Below are 22,550 nucleotides of genomic sequence, written 5' to 3'. Positions count from 1 at the left end.
GCAGTACTGGAGGCTCCGAGTATACGAGGTGCAGTGCAAGGTGTAATAAGGGCTGTGAGGTAGGATGGTGCTACTCTATGTTTGGCTTTGTAGGCCAGCATCAGTATTTTGAATCTTTTGGCCTGCACAATTGGCCTGCATTTTAACATGTGGCTTTAAGCTAAACACATGCGTTTTAGGAAAAAAATGCCGCTTTCAATGGCTCTCTAACGCCCATTGCCTGACGCCGCCAGTGGAAGCAGTCAGCAAGCAGTGGTCTGTGCACGTTGACGTGTTACGTGTGCATTTTTTACATGTGCTGAAACAGACCATGCGATACACCTGGTCCACAGCGTGGTCTGTCTTAGCAGACATCTCATCTGACCCGCCCATTTCTCTTCCCATGACAAAACTGCAAGCTCGTCAGCCCACGTGACAACAGAATCCCAAACCACTGCGGGGGAGTGGTGGCCAAGCGGTTAAGGAAGCGGCCCCGTAATCAGAAGGTTGCCGGTTGCCACTGAGGTGGCACTGAGCAAAGTATCGTCCCCACACACTGCTCCCCGGGCGCCTGTCATGGCTGCCCACTGCTCACTCAGGGTGATGGGTTAAATGCAGAGGACAAATTTCACTCTGTGCAGCGTGTGCTGTGCTGCTGTGTATCACATGTGACAATCACTTCACTTTCTCACTGAGGTGCCACTGAGCAAAGCACCGCCCTCAGACACCTCTCCCCTTTCACACTGTGTTTCACAAAAGGTGATGGTGTGCTGTACTGTGTTTCACAATGACAATTACTTCACTTCTCACCACTGCATCCCTGCCATATTAACACCATCTGAACGGCTGTTTTCTGCAGCAGGCAACATAGCTTCAAAGAAAATATCAGCCTGAGCCAGAATTTTTTTATTGCAATGCAAAGTGTCTGAACAAAGGCAGTGAGAGAGAGTAAATGTGTGTGTCAGTGTGAGTGTTTGTGAATGTGTGCATCTGCGAGTATGGGCGAGTATGAGACATTCAAAGAAATCCTGTTTTTTCTGATTTGTATGGTTCTTTATTTGTTTTTGTTTTTTTTACAAATTATTGTTCTGGCAGCTCAGGTGGAACTTTATTAAAAGTCTATATTGTAAGGATGTGGATCTGTGACCGTAGGTCTCTTTTATCTTAATTTTACTGCATAGGGAGGAATAGAATCTATGTGCTTTAATTTAAATAAAAATGATCTACATATCCTAAAAAGCCCGGGACCGTAGAAACCGAGGCATTTCTAAATCCAGATCCACTCCGACAAGGTATAAAATGAACATAGACTAATTACTGTATCACTTACAATGTGGCATGTAGATATGGCTGGCACAATAGATGAACCTACAAACAAAACTGTAACCAGTAATAACCAGGATTTGTGACATTTTAGATTACCGGTATTACATTGAACATCATAAACCATGTCCCATGAACAATTTGATAATAACTGATCAGGGATTGGAAATTGCACTGTTAAAATTCATTGTTTACATTTTAAATTCATGTTCAGTATGATCAATATGTTTAGGATCAGAATTAATATTTATGTGAAACTGTTTTTCTCTCTGAACACCTCAACAATGCCATAATCTCAAATAATAACTTTTAATGATAAAGGACTCAGAGCTTTCTTGCTCAGGGGGTTTTCCATCGGAAGCCGGAAGGCTTCTGAGTCTTTCCCTCCCCCTCTTTTTCTCTTCTCCCTCTTTACTCTTTCTTCTCATTTTTATTTTCTCTGTAACCTTGGTACCTATTTACATTCAATATTCACATGTAACTACAATAATTATTCACCGGTGTTAATAAATTAGAAACTGTTCATTTTTAACCTCTATTGTGCCATGCCTCTTTCTGCCAGGTAACATCAAATTGGAGTGGTTGAATACAGTGCTTTGTGTGGAGGGAGAAAGAGTTTTTCTACACACTCTGTTCTCTCTCACACCACATGGTCTTTTTTACAATATATTTGGCAGATGTAAAGCATACACGTATATGTTTTTTGTGTCCATTTTCATTTTATTATTTTAAAAGGTCAAGGAGCAAGATGTTTGTGCACTTTCTAAAGATTTTAGTTCTGTTTCTGAATAGAGGTTTTGGAAAATAATGCTTTTCTTGTTTTTATTATTTTATTTACATTTTTTATTTTTTTATCCAATTCATCGATTAATCAAAAACAAACAAAGTAGTAGTAGCAGATTAACCGATTATTAAAATAATCAGTAGTAGCAGCCCTTCACACATTAATCTTAATCTTAAAACCAATGCATCTGTCAGGATTGCCTGCAGCTGGGCTCCACACCGGAACCCAATCCTGACGCCCCATAAATGCCGGAAGTTTCCGCCCGTTCGGGGTCGCTGGCATTTTCGTGAACTCGCTGCACGAACTTGACCTAGTTTTGTTTTTATGTGTTTTGAGTTCTGGCAATCGCCACACGCCTACGGGTTTGTTTAAGTTCTTTATTTACGTTAAACTGTTTTCGGCCACCGCGCCATTGTTTCTTTGAGTTTATTGTTTATTTGTTGTAGAATAAAAACCCCTCCCCAGTATGTCAGACCTCTGCGCTTCCTTCCCTCGTAAGTCCGTAGTCGTGACAGAATGCCAGCGACCCCCCCAAAAGCGCAGAGGTAAAAAGCAGAGGAGAAGAAACGCCGCGAAGGACGCAGCCCGGCGCGGCGAACGCGGACGGCAGGGGAGAGACGCGCCGCCCGTTCTGGTGGAGCGTTTTCTCCCCGAGAAGCCGTGGTACGCGGCGCCGCGTGATGACGTCACCCCCGGGAAACTCCGCGAAACCCGGAAGCGACAACGTCGGCGGGTGAGTGGGCGGAGCGAGGACGTTGGCGTCGGCAGCAGCGAGGAAGTGACGTGGGCAGCGAGCGCAGAAGATGCGACCCCCACGATCTTCGCCATGTCGAGCCAAGAACTCTGCGCTCTGCTGGCAAGGCTCCCCGTGGACTGGGACGACACGGACGACGACGAGAGCACGGGAGACGAGAGTTGGGCTCCGCCCATCGCACCAGTCTGCGATCGTCGCAAGGTCCGTGGGGACCCACGTCACTTCCAGGGGGGTGAGAAGCGACAACAACGGCGGCGTCCCTCCAGCGAGGGGATGGGCAGCCTCCAGCCCGAATGGCCAGAGTACTGTCCCTGGGAGTTGATCGCACCCTGGGTCCAGGATGTCCGCAGGGTGGACGACCCTCGGAGTCACAGGTGGGAGGACACGGATGACGAAAGCGACAATGACGTGGATTTTCGTTGGGCAGTCGGGGCCGGGATGGCTCCACCCAGCGCGCGCGTCCGAGATTGTCGCGACATCCGTGAAGATCCACGTGACTTCCGAGGGTATGAGGTCGACACGGACCAACACGAGGATGACGCCGATTGGGCAGTCGGTGCCGGGATGGCTCCGCCCATCGTGCCCGTCCGTTGCGAGGTCCGTGGAAACCCACGTCAGTCCCAGAGGTGCGACAACAGTGAGGAGGAGGACAGCGATGCGGGCGTAAGCTGGTGGAACAGGGCGACAGGAGGTCGCCAACCAGCAACTGCACTGTCGGAACTGCCTCACAGGGAAGATGCCCTCCCAGTTCCAGTCGCCGACCCGCCTTCCCTCTGCTCGGACGTTCCCCAGCTGAACGGCAGCGCATCACCAGCGCCCCCGCATGCTGGAGAAGACGTCCACCACCCCCCACGCCACACGCCCACCACCATCTCCAGCGACGCTGCCTGGCAGCAGGGAGAGACCGACAGGAGTTTTCGGGACTTCCAGCAGAGACTGAGGGCGGAGTTTGATCGGCCAGAGCCTGAGCCAGGGATCGAACTCTGCCCCTCCACCACATCCAGCGCCAGTCAGGATTCGGGGCAAGAAGACCAAGCACTGGCGGGCGACGAGAAGGTCGCGCCTCCCGAGATCCTGGCTGTGCCCCCTGAGGAGGTCCCGGAGTGCTCAGAGAGGGAACTAGACGACCCTCTCTTCTGTCTGTCTCTGTCTGTGTGTGTGTGCGTGGCATATGTGTCCGTATGTCGCCCCCACTTCCCCTCTTTGTGTCCACCAGATGGTGACCCAGCAGCAGAGCCGAACCCCAGGGAGGGAGTTCCCAACCTGACTGCACCGGTCCAAGGCGAGGTGGACGAGCCCCAAGGTACCCCTAAGTCCAGCCGGGGGGGGTGCTCCCCCAAAGAATTTTTTGGGGGGGTGCAGTTCGGGTTGGGGACTCCTCCTGAGGGGAGGGGAGGTGGGGAAGCGATGGAGCTGGGTCCTCCGGTAGCCAGTGAGGAGGGCGGGCCAGGCATGGGCCTGCGTCTGCCTCCAGAGGGGTGGAGCGCCATAGAGCCCCCGGGTAGGCATGAGGACCCAGCTGGGACAGACAGGAAGAGGGCCTGCTTGTCCCAACGGACGCAGAAGGGGCTAGCCGGATGGTCTGGCAATGCCCCCCCCTTGGCACCAGGGCCGTGCAGCGAGAGGGGCTGCATAGTCCCAGAAGGCACCAGCCTGGGGTGCCTGGAACAGTCGCCGGAGGCTCTGGGACAATCTCCCTGCGCGGTGCAGGGGGGTGACACAAGAAGTGTCAGAGGGGACGTGTGGAGACAGGGCCCACATGTACCCAGATGGATCGGCCCTGATTATTGTGTGCAGGTACGGGAGTCCGGGGCCGCCATGCGGGACCACGCCGGGGAGCCAGGCCGAGGGTCCGGGGCCGCCAGGCGGGACCACGCCGGGGAGCCAGGCCGAGGTTCCGGGGCCGCCATGCGGGACCACGCCGGGGAGCCAGGCCGAGGGTCCGGGGCCGCCAAGCGGGACCACGCCGGGGAGCCAGGCCGAGGGTCCGGGGCCGCCAAGCGGGACCACGCCGGGGAGCCAGGCCGAGGGTCCGGGGCCGCCAAGCGGGACCACGCCGGGGAGCCAGGCCGAGGGTCCGGGGCCGCCAAGCGGGACCACGCCGGGGAGCCAGGCCGAGGGTCCGGGGCCGCCAAGCGGGACCACGCCGGGGAGCCAGGCCGAGGGTCTGGGGCCGCCACGCCTGACCACGCCGGGGAGCCAGCTCGGGCCACCGGGGCCGCCACGCCTGACCCCGCCGGGGAGCCAGCCCGAGGGACCGGGGCCGCCACGCCTGACCCCGCCGGGGAGCCAGCCCGAGGGACCGGGGCCGCCACGCCTGACCCCGCCGGGGAGCCAGCCCGAGGGACCGGGGCCGCCACGCCTGACCCCGCCGGGGAGCCAGCCCGAGGGACCGGGGCCGCCACGCCTGACCCCGCCGGGGAGCCAGCCCGAGGGACCGGGGCCGCCACGCCTGACCCCGCCGGGGAGCCAGCCCGAGGGACCGGGGCCGCCACGCCTGACCCCGCCGGGGAGCCAGCCCGAGGGACCGGGGCCGCCACGCCTGACCACGCCGGGGAGCCAGCCCGAGGGACCGGGTCCTCCAAGGGGAGGATACAGCAGGGCAGGAGCCCTGTGGTTTGCCGCCGTCCGCCCCGCCGCCTCCACTGATGGTACTGTTGGGGCTCCGAGGACGTAGCCCTTGGAGGGGGGGCTCTGTCAGGATTGCCTGCAGCTGGGCTCCACACCGGAACCCAATCCTGACGCCCCATAAATGCCGGAAGTTTCCGCCCGTTCGGGGTCGCTGGCATTTTCGTGAACTCGCTGCACGAACTTGACCTAGTTTTGTTTTTATGTGTTTTGAGTTCTGGCAATCGCCACACGCCTACGGGTTTGTTTAAGTTCTTTATTTACGTTAAACTGTTTTCGGCCACCGCGCCATTGTTTCTTTGAGTTTATTGTTTATTTGTTGTAGAATAAAAACCCCTCCCCAGTATGTCAGACCTCTGCGCTTCCTTCCCTCGTAAGTCCGTAGTCGTGACAGCATCGCGATGCAGACGTGGACAATTCTACACTGATGCAGTGCAGATCATAGTCAATTACATCACAATGCGGTGGCATAAAAATTCTTATTAAAAGCTAGTGCCAGTAGTGACTGTGGCAGCCTTGTCTGAGTACAGCGCCGAAAGGGGTTACTCTTCACTGTTGTCATGTGTAATGTTCCCTAATCGTTTTCACCTGTGTCAAATGTATAAAGCTGCCCTGTTCATTTCTGTTTGCCATCAGGTCTTTGATATTAGGTACCATGTTCACCAGTGTCATTGGATGTCTCCCCTGTCCTGTGCTTCACCATTAAACCCCGGTTTTCGCAAAGTCATACGATTGCGTCCTTCCTTCCTTGTCTTCTCATCACCTCCTAGTCATCACGTCTGTTCACCTACCTCGTCATGATTGTGACAGTTGTGATGTGTCGATTGGTCAACTACATGATGTGTCCGTACTGAGCATGAGGGGGACTGGCTTGTTCACAGGTGACGGGAGGTGACCTGATGAACACAGAAACATAAACATAGTATGTATAAACAACAAAAAAAGGACAATTATTTTTAATGACAGCTTATAGCATGGGCTCCAGCCCAGACAGCACAAATAATTATCAACTTAAGAGTTAACAAATATATATAGCAAAGAAATAAACAGCATGATAAAACAAGCACTGGAACAAGAACATTTACATTTACAGCATTTATCAGACACCCTTATCCAGAGCGACTTACAGTCAGTAGTTACAGGGACAGTCCCGCCCGAGCAACTTAGTTTTAAGTGTCTTGCTCAGGGACACAATGGTTGTAAGTGGGGTTCTCTTAAATAGAATGCAATGGTCAACAGCGCTGAGGTCAAGCAAAATAAATATGGAAATGCAGTCATACAAATACAAATGATACAAATGACATAAGCAGATCATTTGTAACTTGGCTGACAATGGCTGTTGCACTGAGTATGCTGTTCTTTTCCATGAAATGTATGAGCTGTTTGCTATGGCTTTTTTCTAGGATTTTCCCAATAAATGGTTCGAGATTGGGGTATAATTTGAAATTTTTTATTATAGGATTTATAACTATTTAAGTAACGTGGGGACATAGCCAGTGCTTATACATGCATTGATTACATCCAGTAATGGCTCCCATATGGTTCCAACAATCTCTGAGTAGCTTTGTTGGTATACTGTCTAATATGCAGGAGATTTTCTGTAGTTTTAACAGGCTGAATCTTTTCAGTGTATAATCCACAACATCCAATGAATGGATTCCACTTCTAGTTTGCTTAGAACATAGATGTCCCCATACACAGCAACATTTTTTGTTTTTTCTAGGGTGAGAGGGGGCTTCCTGGATTAAAAGGCAACATGGGATTTCCTGGGATACCAGGGCCTGAAGGTCCACCTGGGCCAATGGGTCCTCGCGTGAGTTAAAAAGAAAAATCTGAAATCAGGGCAGCTAATTTTTAACCATTAATTCAAGTGACTCAAGTCACTGATGTGTTTTTTTCTCTCTGCATTGTCCTTGTTTACAGGGAGATTATGGTGAACCAGGATCTCCAGGACAGATGGGAATCCGTGTAAGAACCCACAGTAAAAAAAACAAGACTGGTTTTGACTGGTTTTGCTGGTACAATCTTGATGTTTAAATGGTCTTTTCATGTCATATGCATATGTCTTTGCAGGGTCCCCCTGGCTTACTTGGTTTCCCTGGAAATCCTGGGATGCCGGTAGGTTCTGAAATCCCCTGAATGTTGACAGGAAATACAGCTAAGTCAGGCTCTAATATTAACATTTTTATTTATGATATAAAATAAAAATAACTATGTCATAACTATGTCATGAGATAAAGTTCACCACAGACACCACAGCCCATTGAAAATATAATGTTTATTATTTACTTTATAATTAATTTTCACATTAGCCCCACAATATTGGAGAATTACAATACACCATACACCATTTTTACACCATAAAAAGCATTTGTTGCTAGTTTATTTGTCCTACATATTTACAGGGTCTTCCAGGACAGGATGGCCCCCCAGGGCCTCCTGGTATCCCAGGATGCAATGGGACAAAGGTATGCTTTGAAGCTTGAGGTATTGTACCGTTTCTCTTAATCTTTGATTTATTTATTATTTATTCATGTTTTCCAGGGAGAGTCAGGGTTAAATGGACTGCCAGGAATTAATGGAGTTATGGGACCACCTGTAAATATCCTTGACATTCAGAAATAATTTTGCATTGTAATATTATTCTATTGAGGCATAAAACACTGTTTTCTTTTCTCTGAACAGGGACGGCCAGGTTTGCCAGGACAGAAGGTAACTGAATTGCAAAACCGTGTTTCTGAGTGGAGTGTGAACATATTTGGTATTGTGGGATAGGTGTTTTATAAATGAGGTGTGGCTGGGCACATCAGTGCATCACTATTCTAAGGCAGCAAAATGATGCTGTTTTTGTACAGCAGAAAACCATGTCTATAATAAATTATATTAAACCATCCTTTTTTGTTCTGTAGTTAAAAGATACCTGACCAATTTATGATTGGTTTATTAACACAAAACACATCTGTGTTATTTTTTTTTTCCAGGGCCAGTAAAAATGTGTTGTGTTGTTCACATAACATTCTGAGATCCCATGAGTTCATTCTATAGATACATGTTGTATTAACAATTGATCGATACAGTGACCTCTGATGGACAGCAGGGCTCTTGCAGGATGCACATGTGTGAAGAAATTGGCCTTGTAATTTCCCTTCACTAAATTCTCAGGGGGACCCTGGTGGAATCATTGGTGGTGTCATACCAAGGAAAGGAGAACCGGGAACACCGGGGAGACCAGGATTGCCGGTTTGCACTTTTTGTACAGTTTGTTTCTTATAGATCTCTGTCATAAATGAAACATTAAAACATTGTCAGAAAAAAATTCAGTACTTTTGATTATTGATTAGTTTAAAACTTTAAGAATATAAAGTAATAGCCCTTTTAACTTGATCTTATTGCTTTTTTAAGGGTCCTATTGGAAATCCAGGTCCTATTGGTCCAATAGGTCCTGAAGGTTCATATGGACCAAAGGTAATTTTTTCAAATATCATATAAAGTTGCTTGTCACACAATTTCAGTGTATTATGTAACTGCAAAATGGATGCATGAATAACATTATTTTTTCCATCATAGGGAGACCCTGGAGAACCTGGTCCAAAAGGAGATGAAGTAGGTCATAAACATTACAGTTTGGTTCCAGAGTGTTATTTAGGCCATTGTGACTAGAAATGTGTTCTTGTGACTGTAGGGCAAGCCGAACTTTGTGGGCAAGAAAGGAGAAAAGGTAAGCTGTGTACAATGTCTCCTTCTTCATTATGTAGCATGATATACATCACATGCATTGCTTGCATCTTGACTGACTAGGGAGAAAAAGGCCTCCAGGGTCCGCCTGGAGGTCCACTGGCAGAGCAAATCACCCCTGGCACATCTTATACAGGACCTCCGGTACTCAATTACAATATGCATGGACATCTGACCTAGGATGTCTTACCTATCTGACCTAGGATTATCTGAGGACAATAACTGTATTTACCTATTTTCAGGGTGACCGAGGGTATAAAGGTGATAAAGGAGAGAAAGTAAGTTGTCATATATATTTCTAATTAAAGTGCATTGTGCATTGATTGTGCAATAACCAGTGTGGCAGACTACAGGGTAGTGGGGAAATGAACAGTGAACATTCAGACGGTCAGGGTGGGAGGTGGGAGGAGTGGTTGCATGTCCTCAGCATCCTTATGGCCTGTGGATAAAAACTCTTCCTGAGTGTCTCAGTCTTAGCCAAGATGCTTTAGAGTCTTTTGCCCGGTTTTAGGTGCTGGAACAGGCTGTTGTTGGGGTGTGTTTTGTCCTTAATAACTTTGTTGGGCCGGGTTCTACATCTCTTGATGTAAATGGCCTGTAGAGATGGAAGAAGTAAGCTGAAGCAGCGTTCCGCAACATCGACCACCCTCTGTAGGGCTTTGCAATCCTGGACACAGCTGTTACCAAACCATGAAGTAAGGTTCTGTGTCAGGATGCTCTCCACAGCGTCAGTTTAGGAAGTTAAGTTTTACAAGCCTTCCTGATCCCTTCCAGGGATCTTCAGATAGGATAAACTTGTATAGTCATGCATATGTAACACTACTACAGATCAGTGCTCAGCAAATTTAGCTTGTGTAGCAGCCAAAAACTCATGTATCATGTGGCATTTGGTTGGGTGTGTGAGTAAATGGCAACTGAAATTATGTGACCCAATGTAATTTATTCAGATCAATAAGCCATTCAAGTCTGGCAACTGTCTCAAATTCCCAAAGCATGTATGAATAATTTCATGATAAATATTTGGCATTCTTTTCTTTATTCATCCTTCCCCTTGTCTCTCTTAAGACACACATTATCAGAAACTAGTCTTAGTCATGAATAAATTATTCATGATAAATGACTTTACAGTGTAGAAATAATGTATTGATGCCAATTCCTGTTCAACTCTGAATACAATCTCCTCCCTCCTACACGCGACTGCAACTTCAGGCATTATAACAAGATATTGCTCCTCCATTGGGTAGAACACCATATCCTGTTAATATACAATATTTAGAGCTGCTGTCACTGAGATTAATTTTCATTATCCATGACACATAAGGACAGTTTCATTGTTCTTAATGCATTTAACATTAATCTTTTCCTGCTGTGTAGGGTGAGTGTGTTCCCTATGCCACAGGATTAAAGGGGGAACCAGGACCAATGGGCCCACGAGTGAGTCACCCTTCACTGTCTGATTAAAGCTATCAAACATGAACCTGAAAATAGCATTACTGATGCAATATCCGTTCAGTTACATTCAGTTCCAAAAACAAGTATGAATTACTATAATGTCTCTTTAAATGTTCTAGGGGAAACCAGGAAAAGATGGTGAAAGAGGAACTAAGGTGGTTAACATGAAAAGTAATGAAATTACTGTTCTGGTGGTTTCAGTATGTTTAAACCACTGTCTTATGCCTAGGGTGAAAAAGGACATGCTGGTAACCCAGGACAACATGGCCTGCCAGTGAGTAAAACATTCACTGCCAGTCCTTCCCTTGATTATTAACATTTATGGTGTCTTTAACCATATGTGTTTTTTCTCCAGGGCACGAAGGGAGAGAGAGGGCCATCAGCATATGTAAGTATTATTCATTATTCATTATTATTTTGGCTTGGAAAGCCAAAATCTTGTTCTTCCACTTCTTCTTATTCTTATTCTCCGGTCATTTTTTGCCATGCATCTCCTCCTCCAGTTTTAACCCTACAACCTCCAAACTTCACACATGTATCCAGCCTATGGCCGTGGGGTGTGCTTGTGGTTCCGCCCACCTGCCACACCCAGTTTTCTGAGCCTTTTTTCCCATTGACTTAACATGGGACCACTTTTTGACAGGCTCTCACAACCACAATTTTCATCCTAGACACCCGAAACTCAACATCCAGCATCTCCATGACCACCTCTTTCCGTTGAACCACCTCTTTCCGTTCCCCAGTGGCCATGCCCACACTCCTCCTATTCAGCCCCAAATTTTGCCCATTTTTTCCCTTGACTTAACATGGGAACTTTAACCCATTCTCAGATCCACTTCAACATATTGACATGAAACTTGGTACACATCTTCTGCAGAGTCCCGCCTAATTTTCTAGACCACGCCACTGACGAAAACCACGGCCCTTACGCCAAAACCACGCCCCCACAAATTATCCATGGCCAAATTCACTTTGCTGGTCAACAAACAACACCCTTCATGAGAGAACAAAAACCACGCCCCCAGAAACTAAAAACGGCCAAATTCACTTTGCTGGACACCCAAAACTCAACATCCAGCATCTCCATGACCCCCCCCTCTTTCCGTTGAACCCCTTTTTCCCCCAGTGTCCACGCCCACACTCCTCCTATTCAGCCCCTAATTCTCTTATAATGGGAACTTTAACCCTTTCTCACATCCACACACTTTAACATATTGACATGAAACTTGGTACACATCTTCAGAGTCCCACCTAATTTTCTAAACCACGCCCCTAATAAAAACCACACCCCTTAAACACAAAGCCACGCCCCTCACCAGAATTTACCATGGCCAAATTAACTTTGCTGGTCAACAAACAACATCCACTATGAGAAGCCACACCCCTAACAAACCACACCCCCTCTTTTAACCTTTTCACGGCTTTCCAAGCCAAAATCAAAGTTTGTTCACAAACGTCCCTTGTCTAGTTCATGTCAGTATTATTCATAAGTAACCAGACACTAACATACAATAAAATAAAGACTGCACTGCTACTCTGACAAGTGCAATAGAATCTTGTCCTTGGCCTGATTCACATGCAATTATCAGTCTATTTGACTCAACAAGAATGAATAAATAGTAATTGCTCTTAATTTCAAAGGGTGGTGGCCATCCTGGACCTCAGGGTCACCCTGGCCCTCCAGGAGAGAAGGGTAGGTTCTAGATATGCAACTCATGGATCTTTGAATAACGTAATTTTATAAATGGTTTTGTACAGATTTTGTTGTTATTATGCATAGTACTTTATTTAATGAAATGGTATGATCAGTACTGTCCATCTTACAGGATACCCTGGCAGACCCGGAGATCCTGGTCCTCCTGGTAAGGAGATTCCATATTTGAAAAGTTTTTATAAACAATTGTCACTTGTAGTGTACTTCAAATGGTGAAGTGTGCTGCTTGAACCTGAGGTTTGAATCTGCACCAACTTCCCGTAAGTGTCTCCTCTCTGCTTTGCACAAAGGCTTACTGGACAATCAATCACCCTTCCAAAGGCCTTTAATATATACATAACATCATATTATGTATATACAGGGCTGATAGCATTTAGGTGCCACGTCAGATTCAAGATTCAAAGTCAAAGTCCACTTTATTGTCATCTCACTATATACCTTTCATGGCTGCTCACTGCTCACAAAGGGTGATGGTTAAATGCAGAGGACACATTGTGCTGTGCTGCAGTCTGTCACAATGACAATTACTTCACTTTCATATATTAGGCAGTTTACACTTGAGAAGTTTTGATTTGATTTATTTATTATATGGAATTAAACAATAAGAAAATGCCATTTTAAATATACTAACACGTATAAAACATTTTTAGAACTATTATTACACATCAACACTATTTGTTTATGTTCATTTGTTTATTCTTCAAAATTTGTGATATATAGAGTTAATGGATCTTCTGCTTTCCAGGCCTGAACATTGAAGGCCCCCCTGGTGAGATGGGACAGCCTGGAGAAACTGGGCAGAAAGGAGAAATGGGTGCTGATGGACAGTCACTCAGGGGTGAAAAGGGTAGAGAAGGTCCTGTTGGCCCCCCTGGACCACCTGGCCCCTTAAGTAAGTGCTGGTCTCTATATGTGCAGTGATACTCTAGAATGTAGAAGTTAGAATCTAAGTAATCTATTTTACAGAAAAATATTACTGTGTTGTTTGCTCCTAGTTTGGATGGAGCCCTTAATTGATCATTGTTTGTAATGCATTAGGTGGTGAATGTGACATTGAGCGAGGCGCACCTGGACCACCTGGACCACCCGGACTACAGGGCGAAGTTGGACAGAAAGGTGAGAGGGGTTATACTTTCTTTTAAATGAATACTGTTCCACCCTTTCTCTCTTTATCTGTTAATTTTCTGTGACGTAGGTGATCAAGGCGAGACATGTTTACGCTTCACTGGTGTTGGTTTGCCTGGCCCACCTGGACCCCAAGGAAAGCAGGGTATGTACAAAAACCTACATCAACAACAACAACATTTATTTCTTATATAGCCCATAATCACATAAGGTATGTTGGTAATATTTTGTCCAAGAAGTTGTAGTGGTGGAAAAGTCCAAAGTGCAATATACATTTGTCCATGTTTGGAGGTATTGGACAGGGCAGAGTAGTTGTTTAGTCCTGTGTTATGGTGTCCATTACGTGTCCATTATAATGCTACTGTCACAACCATCTGGCATGGCAAGGCAAGTGAACGGAGATGATGATGAGGAAGAAGGACGCATTCGCACAACATCACGAAACAGGGGTTTAATTAGTGAAGAACAGGACAGGGGAGACATCCTATCGGATGGTAAACGTGTAACCTAACAAAGACCCGACTGGGCAGGACAGCTTTATACAATTAAACAGGTGAAAACGATTAGGGAATATTACACGGAACAACTCCTTCTGGACCGGATCATGACAGTACCCCCCTCCTAGGCATGACACCCGGCGTGCCCCTCAAAGCAGTCCATGTAGGAGGGAAGGAAGTCCATAAACTGAGTCTTAATGAAGAAGAGTGGACGATGAGACAAGATGAAGAGACGAGATGAAGAAATGAGATGGTGCAGGTGCCCGTCGCTCCAGTCAATTTCCGGCTTGCCCCGCTGAATGGCCGCTTCTCACCTTCAACACCACCAGACATGGGACTGTGAGGCAGGTGTCGGAACCCTGTGGAAGATCAAGCCGACGTTGGCCAGGGACAAGGGGGCTGGTGGTGTCCTCCTGGCGAGTCTCGGGGAAGAAGGACACATTCGCACGACGTCACAAAGGGTTTAATTGGTGAAGAACAGCATAGGGGAGAAATCCGATAACATGGTGGACGTGTAACATAACAAAGACCCGATGGCGAACAGAAACGGAACAGGGCAGCTTTTTACGATTTAACAGGCGAAAACGATTAGGAAACATTACACATGACAAACGTGGATCCGGACCAGAGCAACCCCTTCCAGACCGGATTATGACAGCTACTGGTCCATTTTAAGATCCCTGAAGCTTTAGCTGTTATGGTGGTGGTGGTTGTGGTGACCCTCTGGTTCATTTCATGTTAAGTCAGATAGTTGCTAGGGACTAGGATTCATCTGATGGTCTCTTCACAGGACTTTGCAGGTTGTCTGTGCGCTTAATTCAGTGCCTCGGATAGAACAAACAGAAGCAGTGGCATTGTTCAACTGGTACAGAAATATGTGGTTATAGTGGTATATTTGTGCAACAGTGGCCCGGTACCCTAACTAGGACAGCCTAACTAAGGTGAATTTAACAGTGTCTGTGCTTGAGAGGACTTAATATTTGACACTGTGTCTGGGACTTTAACAGAAGTCCAGAGTAAACAGATGTGTTTTCAGTTTAGATTTAAACACTGAGACTGTGTCTGAGTCCCGAACACTAACCGGCAAGCCACTTCACAGCTGCGGAGCTCTATAGGAGAAGGATATGCAACGGACATAGGACAGAACCGTGTGGAACGCCAAACTCTACTTTACTATGTGAAGACGAATCACCATTGATGTCCACAAACTACACAAACTACATGGCTTATGTTGGTATCGAGAATCTCAAAATTGTTAAATCCATGTCCGGGTTTATGTGTAATACCGAGGTTATCATTATAAATTATTGCAACCCCACCTTCTTTTCCAGTTAAGCAAGGTTGGTGGACTAGACTTGTTTAATGTTACAAATTCATTTTGTTTTAACCAAGTCTTGGTCAAGCACAGTACATCAAACCCCTGATCTGTAATAATTCTATTAACAAAGAGTGTTTTAGGTGTGAGAGATTTAACATTTAATAATCCTATTCTTATATCGGAGGTGCTGGTGGTGCATTCAGTGTCCTAACCCCTTAGTGGTTGTTCATCTTAATTCATGCAGTGACTACATGTCAGAAGACACAAATGAGTTGCCTGCATCAAGCAAACACATTAGAAGATTGCTGAAATGACTAAAACAATACTTTCAAGTATCAAAAGTATCATTTCATTTCAAAATCATTGTGGTCGTGTATAGAGCCAAAAAGATTAAAATTTTGTCAGTCATGGACTTGTTAATGGACCTGACTGTCCATACACACTGTATAAAATACATAAAATCAGACCAAAATTTTTCCTGTATCAAAATCATTTCCATTTCTATCATGGTTCTAAAAGCTTCTGAGCAAGAAGGAGACAGTTTCTATGTCCCAGAACAACCATATTTAGATGGTTCTTCAACTGAACAATAACCCTAAGACCCTAAGCGGCTTAATGAATAAATAAAGTCAATGTCCCAGAGTGGCTATTACAAAGCCCTGAAAATTTAACATAAAAAAGACATGCAAGGAGGTCTGCAAACTTGAGTGAGTTACACCATGTCTCTGAGGAAGAATGAACTAAAATCCCAAAAAACTATTGTGAGAAGATTGCGGAAAGAGACCCAAAGGGTTTGAGACAGGTGATATAGTTTTAAGGCAATGCTACCAAATACTACAGAAAGGAAGCGCAGAGGGGGGACATTCTGCAAAACATGATTTATTGATACACAAACCAAGCAGGCACAAGGGCCAAAAACAGGGGAAACAAAAGGGGAGAACAGAAACAAACCCACAGGTGTGTGGCAATTGCCAGAACTGAAAACAACTCATAAGTCGTACGGTCCCCATGAAATGTCGCAGCCCCTATCAGCTGCTCAGAAGGTCCTTATAACCAGGCTCTAGCCATGTCCCTAATTACTCACACCTGTCCATTGCTGGAGCCTTGCTGTCCAGCAGATTGGTGCCAGGTGTGTCTCCAGCTGCACCCAATCGTGACAGACCATAAAAAAGTTTATGTATCTTCAGGTTTCAACTGTATATGTTTGTACAATTTAAATTGTATAAAAGATTCATATATTTTAAAAATTAGCACATTCTGAAGTGTGATTAACATACCAATAACTTTTTTAATGTTAATGATTGTAGCATTTCATATAGCATCTTGCATGTCTTACATGTTCTCTTAGGCTATCCTGGCACTGCAGGCCTTAAAGGAGAAAAAGGTCAACCTGGGCCCATTGGTTCTCCAGGAGACCCGGTGAGAAATCAAGCCTCCACTATCCCATACCTATCATTTACAGATAACAGTGCAACACCTTTACCCAGAATAACTTTTTTGGTCTAAGTTAAGTATATTTGATGTTGCATTGTTATCTGTGCATGACAGTAAAAGATGTGTTTTAAAAACATCTCTCTCCCCTCCAGGGAAGACAAGGTTTCCAGGGCCTCATGGGTGCTCCAGGTGCCCAGGGGGAGCCAGGGGATGTCTTGGTAGCTCCAGGGCTAAAAGGTGATAAAGGGGCTACAGGCGAAAAGGGTAGTAGAGGATTGCCTGGTCTGGATGGAACACCAGGCAGAGATGGATTAACTGGATTTCCTGGAATCAAAGGAGAACCAGTGAGTTATGTCATATCTTTAATACTTCATTCAAAATAATAGTTTCTATAGTTGTGACTTCAAGCACACACTATAGACCTGATATTAGGACATGGTGATGATGTCACCAAACTTAAACAACCCTGTATTATGGTGCTACAACATAATAGTCTGTAGAATGGTGCAGACCATCAATCTATAAGACCACCATTCACTTATCTTCTACCATTCAAATCTTTAAATATATGGATAATTCATGTCGTATTTTCATGATACATACTGTAAATCACATGTATAATATTTTTATGAACAACAATAAAGGTTTATCTTATCTTATCTTGTCTTACAGCAGAGTATTTGGTTACATGTGATTTTCAATTCACATAATATGTCATATAAAATTACAGTAGCGATGCAAGATACAGAGCTAAAGCCTTGTAGATAAAAATCGATTGATCAAAAATCAAACACTTGAATATCAGCAACACCTGCGTATTGTTCTTTGCAGTTTGAGTCTGCGAGGACTGACAGGAATTATAAATGCTTTTCATCACCAGGCAAGAGAGGGCATTAAAGGAGAACGTGGTCGTGATGGATCCCCAGGGATGGCTGGGCCTTCAGGAGAAAGGGGTCCCCCAGGTGTCCCTGGCTTTGGATTGCCTGGTCCTCATGGAGACAAAGGCAACCCTGGGACACCAGGTTCTCCTGGGGTACCTGGAAGTCCAGGTGACCTTGTCATTCTTTTCAGAGTCTTGTTTTCCATTCCTTCTTCTACAAAGAAACATATTTAACAAACTATGTTGTGGCAAACAATGACCTTTCAGGTGCTAAAGGTGAAGCTGGAAAAGTTATAATCTCGCCTGGGCCACCTGGACCTAGAGGGGAGTCTGGTCAGCCTGGTATTCAAGGTATGGTCACAGAATACCCCTGTCTTTAATCTTATCTGTCTTTAAATGAATACATGATGACAATAATGTACAGTTTTATTGATTAGCAATGCGCTTTTATTGTTCCAGGTGACCATGGACAGCAGGGTGCTCCTGGATCCCCTGGATATCCTGGACAAAAAGGCGATCAGGGTTTGCCTGGCATTGGTTTTCCAGGTCCCCCAGGACCTAAAGGTAGACAATTGTTAGGATGTCTCCATCATTTAGTCACAGGTTTAGAGAAAAACCTGTAAAAATAAGCTGACATACTTAGAGGACTTCTCAAAGGACCAAAATCAAACAGATGAGCATGATCAGGAGATTAAGAGATATGTTCTTATTATAGCACAAAGAAATACAGCAAGCTTATTAACTGAGCTTTTAAACATATTACAAAGGTAAGTAATTATCTATAGCTTATTACAATTACTGTAAATTATTAAGACTAACATGACTATGCATTTTTAAATTATGAAGATTCTTAAACTTTGTTGAAAGTTTTAAGCATTTTGCTAAATTTCATATTTACATTTCTGGCATTTATGATTCACCCTTATCTGGAGCGCCTTAGAATCAGTAGTGACAGGGACAGTCTGCCTGGAGACACTGTTTAAGTGTCTTGCTCAGGAGTTTGATCCTGTGACTTTGTGCTCTTCTGTTTTATAGGCTACTACCACCCTGATAGCTCAACAATGATACACACATCCATGGACTTACATTCACGTCAACTCTGTAGCCTGTTTAAAATAAAACTAAACAACAGTTATAGGTAAAGAAGTAGAATAACAATAAAATGTTTATGTACAAAAAAGAAAACTACCAACGGAGTTGACATCAATGCTGGTGGAGGTGGCCACTCTGATTCTGTCACATGACACTCCTCACAAGCGTCATGTGATGGGAACAGATAGACGGTGACAGGTGATTCCTGATTCCTACATTCGTATTGCTCATTTTCCTGTTCAGTGGTGCTGAAATCTTTGGAATTAGAATTCCAAATGGTAGTGGTACTAGCCTAGTGGGTAACACACTCGCCTATGAACCAGAAGACCCAGGTTCAAATCCCACTTACCCTAAGTTGCTCCAGGGGGGACTGTCCCTGTAACTACTGATTGTATGTCTCTTTGGATAAGGGCGTCTGATAAATGCTGTAAATGTAATTATTATTTCAAACATAAACAGCACTTTGCAAAAACTCTCTACTGCAAAAGGCAGTAGTGAAACTAATTAAAGGTTTTTCAAAAGTCTACACATAACACATATCTCTGCACAGATAATGTCAATGTCATTGCTTAGTGACATTTCTGCAAAAATGGTTCATGTAAATAAATATTTGATCAATAATATAGATTTGTTTTGCTATGTAAATAAAATTCTTGTAGCTAAGATACATTTTATTTTCAATGGTTTGTATAGGTTGCAAAGATTTTACAGTGCTAATGTACAGTCCTAATTCTCATGAATGGGATATATCAATGCTGTTAGTAGACTGTCAACTGCATCATCAAGAAATCAGGGCGCAAATTACAGTCTACAGAAATTGTAAGAGGATCCCAGTAAATATTTGAATATTTTGTGTGCAGGAGACAAGATGGAAGAGGTTTAATGGAAGAGAATTGAATGGAATTATAGTTATTGTGAATGAAGAGTATGTTTTGTATTCTTCCAGTATTCTGGAAGTGAAATGAGTGTGAAGTTGGAAATTGAAGTGGTGAGGATGTTGTTGGTGTGATGGTGTTCTAATGTGAGATGCGTGTGAGTAGTGCAATACCCAAGGGAGAGAGAGAGTAGTCATTGGTAGTCATTCAGTGTGATGAGTTATGGGAAGTACGGTGTCAAGGAGAGAAATTCCGATAGTGGTAGATTTAGCAAAAAGTATGGAATTTTAAGAAGAGGGAGGAGTGCTATAAACGTGGAGGATGCATGCAGGTTAAGTTTGAAGGAGATTTGAGTAGCTATATAGCATAGGATAATGGTGTCAGGAAGACCATAAGGAGGAGTTAAGAAAGTCACCTGGTTGGAGGGAAGTGTTGCCAGATCGTTGTACAACTACTGCCAAAGTTGTTAGGAAGACAGGTTTGAGGACTGTTGTTTGTTTCCTCAACACTTAACTGTAGTAACTCATGAATCTTTTTCCACAGGTTTTGCTGGGATCCCAGGAGCACTAGGAATTCCTGGCGAGCCAGGACGCTCAGGAAAGGATGGCCTTCCAGGGCAGCCAGGGTCACCTGGCTTAAAGGTGCTGCATAAACTGAAAAAAGAAAACATTGGCTAATCTTAAAAAAATTGTAATTGTAAAAAATGTGTCACAATTTTTAGCATTGACATAATGTAAATAAACAGGATACAGCAGGTTTGAGTGGTTTATTTACATTACATCAATGCTATATGTGACAGATTAATACAATTTAAGCCACATTTTAGCCAGTGTTTTCTTTTTTCACTGTAGGTGCAAGTGTAGTCATATGTAGACTTGCCCATGGATTGTGGCTAACATGGGTTCTGTGACACCCAATTGCCAGGGAGAACCAGGTCGTGGCCTTCCAGGGCCAAAAGGCTCTATTGGAGCAACAGGGGTCCCAGGATTCAAAGGCGAAAAGGGTCATTTTGGGCATCCAGGTGTGCCTGGAGTTGAAGGCCAGACTGGACCACCAGGAGCTAAGGGAATCAAAGGTAGATGCTGTATATGTTGTTCCTAAACGGTGAAACTACATTGTAGTCTATAGAAAATGTCATGCCTGTCCTTGAATTCTAATGTGCAGGTGATGCGGGACCACCAGGGCATCGCGGACAGGATGGTCAACCTGGGCCACCAGGCTTTGGTGAGCCTGGTGCACCTGGGCCTGTGGGAGCCCCTGGGGTACCTGGACCCCATGGTAAGATCAAGCATTTGAAATACATCATCAAACTAAATAAGCACCTATTCCACATAATCATATTCACAAACATGAACGAATTTCCTTTATACGTGATTGTGACAGGACCATCTGGTGAGAAAGGACAGAGGGGTTTCCAAGGACTTCCAGGACTGGACATGCCCGGACCAAAGGGGGAGAAAGGAACTGCTGGTCAGGCAGGACATCCTGGTGTTAAGGGTTTGCCTGGACCTCCAGGCCTTCATGGACAAGATGGCTTTCCTGGTCAGAAAGGTGAGTTTCATTAAAAAGAGTAAATACTTGTAAATTTAAAGTGTAAGTGTAAACCAAGGGAAGACTGATTCATGTCTAAATTCAGTAGTGTTGTCTGTATTTTAATTTATTTTATTGCGGCTGCAACCTCAAGGCCTCAAAGGTGAAATTGGAATGATGGGATCCATAGGATCACCTGGACAACAAGGTGAACCTGGCATCCCTGGATTCACAGGTCCAAGAGGTCAGTGAATGTTCTGCTGACAATTAAATAATTATTGATTACCCTGCGTTTTCAAGCAGATTTGCATGAAATGTTCACTAGGTGACCCTGGTGTCAGTGGACCTAGGGGTGAGTTTGGTGAGCAAGGCCCCAAAGGAGAGAGAGGAGAGCAAGGACTTCGAGGTCCTCCTCCAAGCATGAATATTCTAATGGAAACAATGAAAGGATCCAAAGGAGACACTGGAGATAGAGGTAGCTATACGAAGCAATACAAACAGCTGTACACTGAAGATAAGAATAAAATATTAATTATTTTGATTAAATAGGTTTGAAATAGGAAATAAAATAGTATTCCTGTTTTATACTAGGTTTTATACAAATGCCTAATATAATGCTCTGTTATGTCTGATACTGATCTATACAAGACATTAAATTATTTTTTTTCTCTCTTAATAGGTGATCCTGGTCCCACTGGTGACAGAGGAATTCCAGGAGTACACGGTGATGCTGGAATGCCAGGAAAAGATGGAGAGCCTGGCATGCCTGGTCATCCAGGTGCGAGGATGGTCATCCATTAGTGAGGCATGTGTGTCTCAGTGAACGTGTGTAAGCTGTACTCTCACTGCCAAAAATGATCCCATGTTCAGGTGAAAGAGGTGACCCTGGTGTGAGTGGGCAGCCAGGAATTCCTGGCTCACCTGGCAATAAAGGTGGTGTTGGAGAAATGGGATATCCAGGTATGACTATTGTTGCTCACTCTATTGTGCATGCCTTGCATCGCAGGCGAATGTAAATTCCACACACAAGGTCCTAGCCAGTATTTTAATTTACACAGGCTACATCGCACCACCATGCAGCCTCCATTGTTGCTTTTATTGTTTTTAAATGTGTATTGTTACAAAATGTAAAATGTTCCAATTATATTGGAAATCATATGGCAGACAATTTCGTTTTTTTGACTTGTCAGGTACTCAAGGGCCCAAAGGTACCAAAGGTTTAGCAGGCATACCAGGTCACCCTGGCTTCAAGGGAGCAGAGGGAACCAAAGGTGACACGGGAGCTCCTGGAATACCAGGTTTGGGGTTGCCAGGACCTCAAGGAAAAAAGGTGCATGACCTACTCAGTCTGTAGCAGTTCTTCATTTAATTGCTTTTTGAAGAAGTAGCTTTCTGTTACCTCTTTTTATTGAAAATGTATAACTGTATTC

At 44.9% G+C, this 22,550-nt stretch overlaps 1 protein-coding gene across 1 annotated transcript in view; it reads left to right on the top strand.

The window, feature by feature from the left end:
- Positions 1-22,550, top strand: part of col4a1 (collagen, type IV, alpha 1) — a 66,927-nt gene that overhangs the window by 23,974 nt on the left and 20,403 nt on the right. Inside the window, exons 4-38 of the mRNA XM_028990759.1 lie at positions 7,192-7,281; positions 7,392-7,436; positions 7,542-7,586; positions 7,874-7,936; positions 8,013-8,066; positions 8,154-8,180; positions 8,631-8,708; positions 8,871-8,933; positions 9,036-9,071; positions 9,151-9,186; positions 9,267-9,347; positions 9,446-9,481; positions 10,578-10,637; positions 10,775-10,810; positions 10,885-10,929; positions 11,011-11,043; positions 12,297-12,348; positions 12,482-12,517; positions 13,115-13,261; positions 13,408-13,485; positions 13,565-13,639; positions 16,658-16,728; positions 16,896-17,087; positions 17,624-17,792; positions 17,891-17,974; positions 18,083-18,187; positions 20,134-20,231; positions 20,515-20,665; positions 20,755-20,868; positions 20,974-21,141; positions 21,275-21,364; positions 21,446-21,595; positions 21,800-21,898; positions 21,991-22,080; positions 22,311-22,450. Coding sequence (XP_028846592.1) covers positions 7,192-7,281; positions 7,392-7,436; positions 7,542-7,586; positions 7,874-7,936; positions 8,013-8,066; positions 8,154-8,180; positions 8,631-8,708; positions 8,871-8,933; positions 9,036-9,071; positions 9,151-9,186; positions 9,267-9,347; positions 9,446-9,481; positions 10,578-10,637; positions 10,775-10,810; positions 10,885-10,929; positions 11,011-11,043; positions 12,297-12,348; positions 12,482-12,517; positions 13,115-13,261; positions 13,408-13,485; positions 13,565-13,639; positions 16,658-16,728; positions 16,896-17,087; positions 17,624-17,792; positions 17,891-17,974; positions 18,083-18,187; positions 20,134-20,231; positions 20,515-20,665; positions 20,755-20,868; positions 20,974-21,141; positions 21,275-21,364; positions 21,446-21,595; positions 21,800-21,898; positions 21,991-22,080; positions 22,311-22,450 — 2,937 coding nt within the window. The remainder of the gene's footprint in view (positions 1-7,191; positions 7,282-7,391; positions 7,437-7,541; positions 7,587-7,873; positions 7,937-8,012; positions 8,067-8,153; positions 8,181-8,630; positions 8,709-8,870; positions 8,934-9,035; positions 9,072-9,150; positions 9,187-9,266; positions 9,348-9,445; positions 9,482-10,577; positions 10,638-10,774; positions 10,811-10,884; positions 10,930-11,010; positions 11,044-12,296; positions 12,349-12,481; positions 12,518-13,114; positions 13,262-13,407; positions 13,486-13,564; positions 13,640-16,657; positions 16,729-16,895; positions 17,088-17,623; positions 17,793-17,890; positions 17,975-18,082; positions 18,188-20,133; positions 20,232-20,514; positions 20,666-20,754; positions 20,869-20,973; positions 21,142-21,274; positions 21,365-21,445; positions 21,596-21,799; positions 21,899-21,990; positions 22,081-22,310; positions 22,451-22,550) is intronic.

This window comes from Denticeps clupeoides, chromosome 9 (genome assembly GCF_900700375.1).
Source record: "Denticeps clupeoides chromosome 9, fDenClu1.1, whole genome shotgun sequence".
In the NCBI taxonomy this organism is placed as follows: domain Eukaryota; kingdom Metazoa; phylum Chordata; class Actinopteri; order Clupeiformes; family Denticipitidae; genus Denticeps; species Denticeps clupeoides.
Note: the sequence above shows the minus strand (reverse complement) of the source record. Positions and strands in the feature narration are given on the sequence as shown.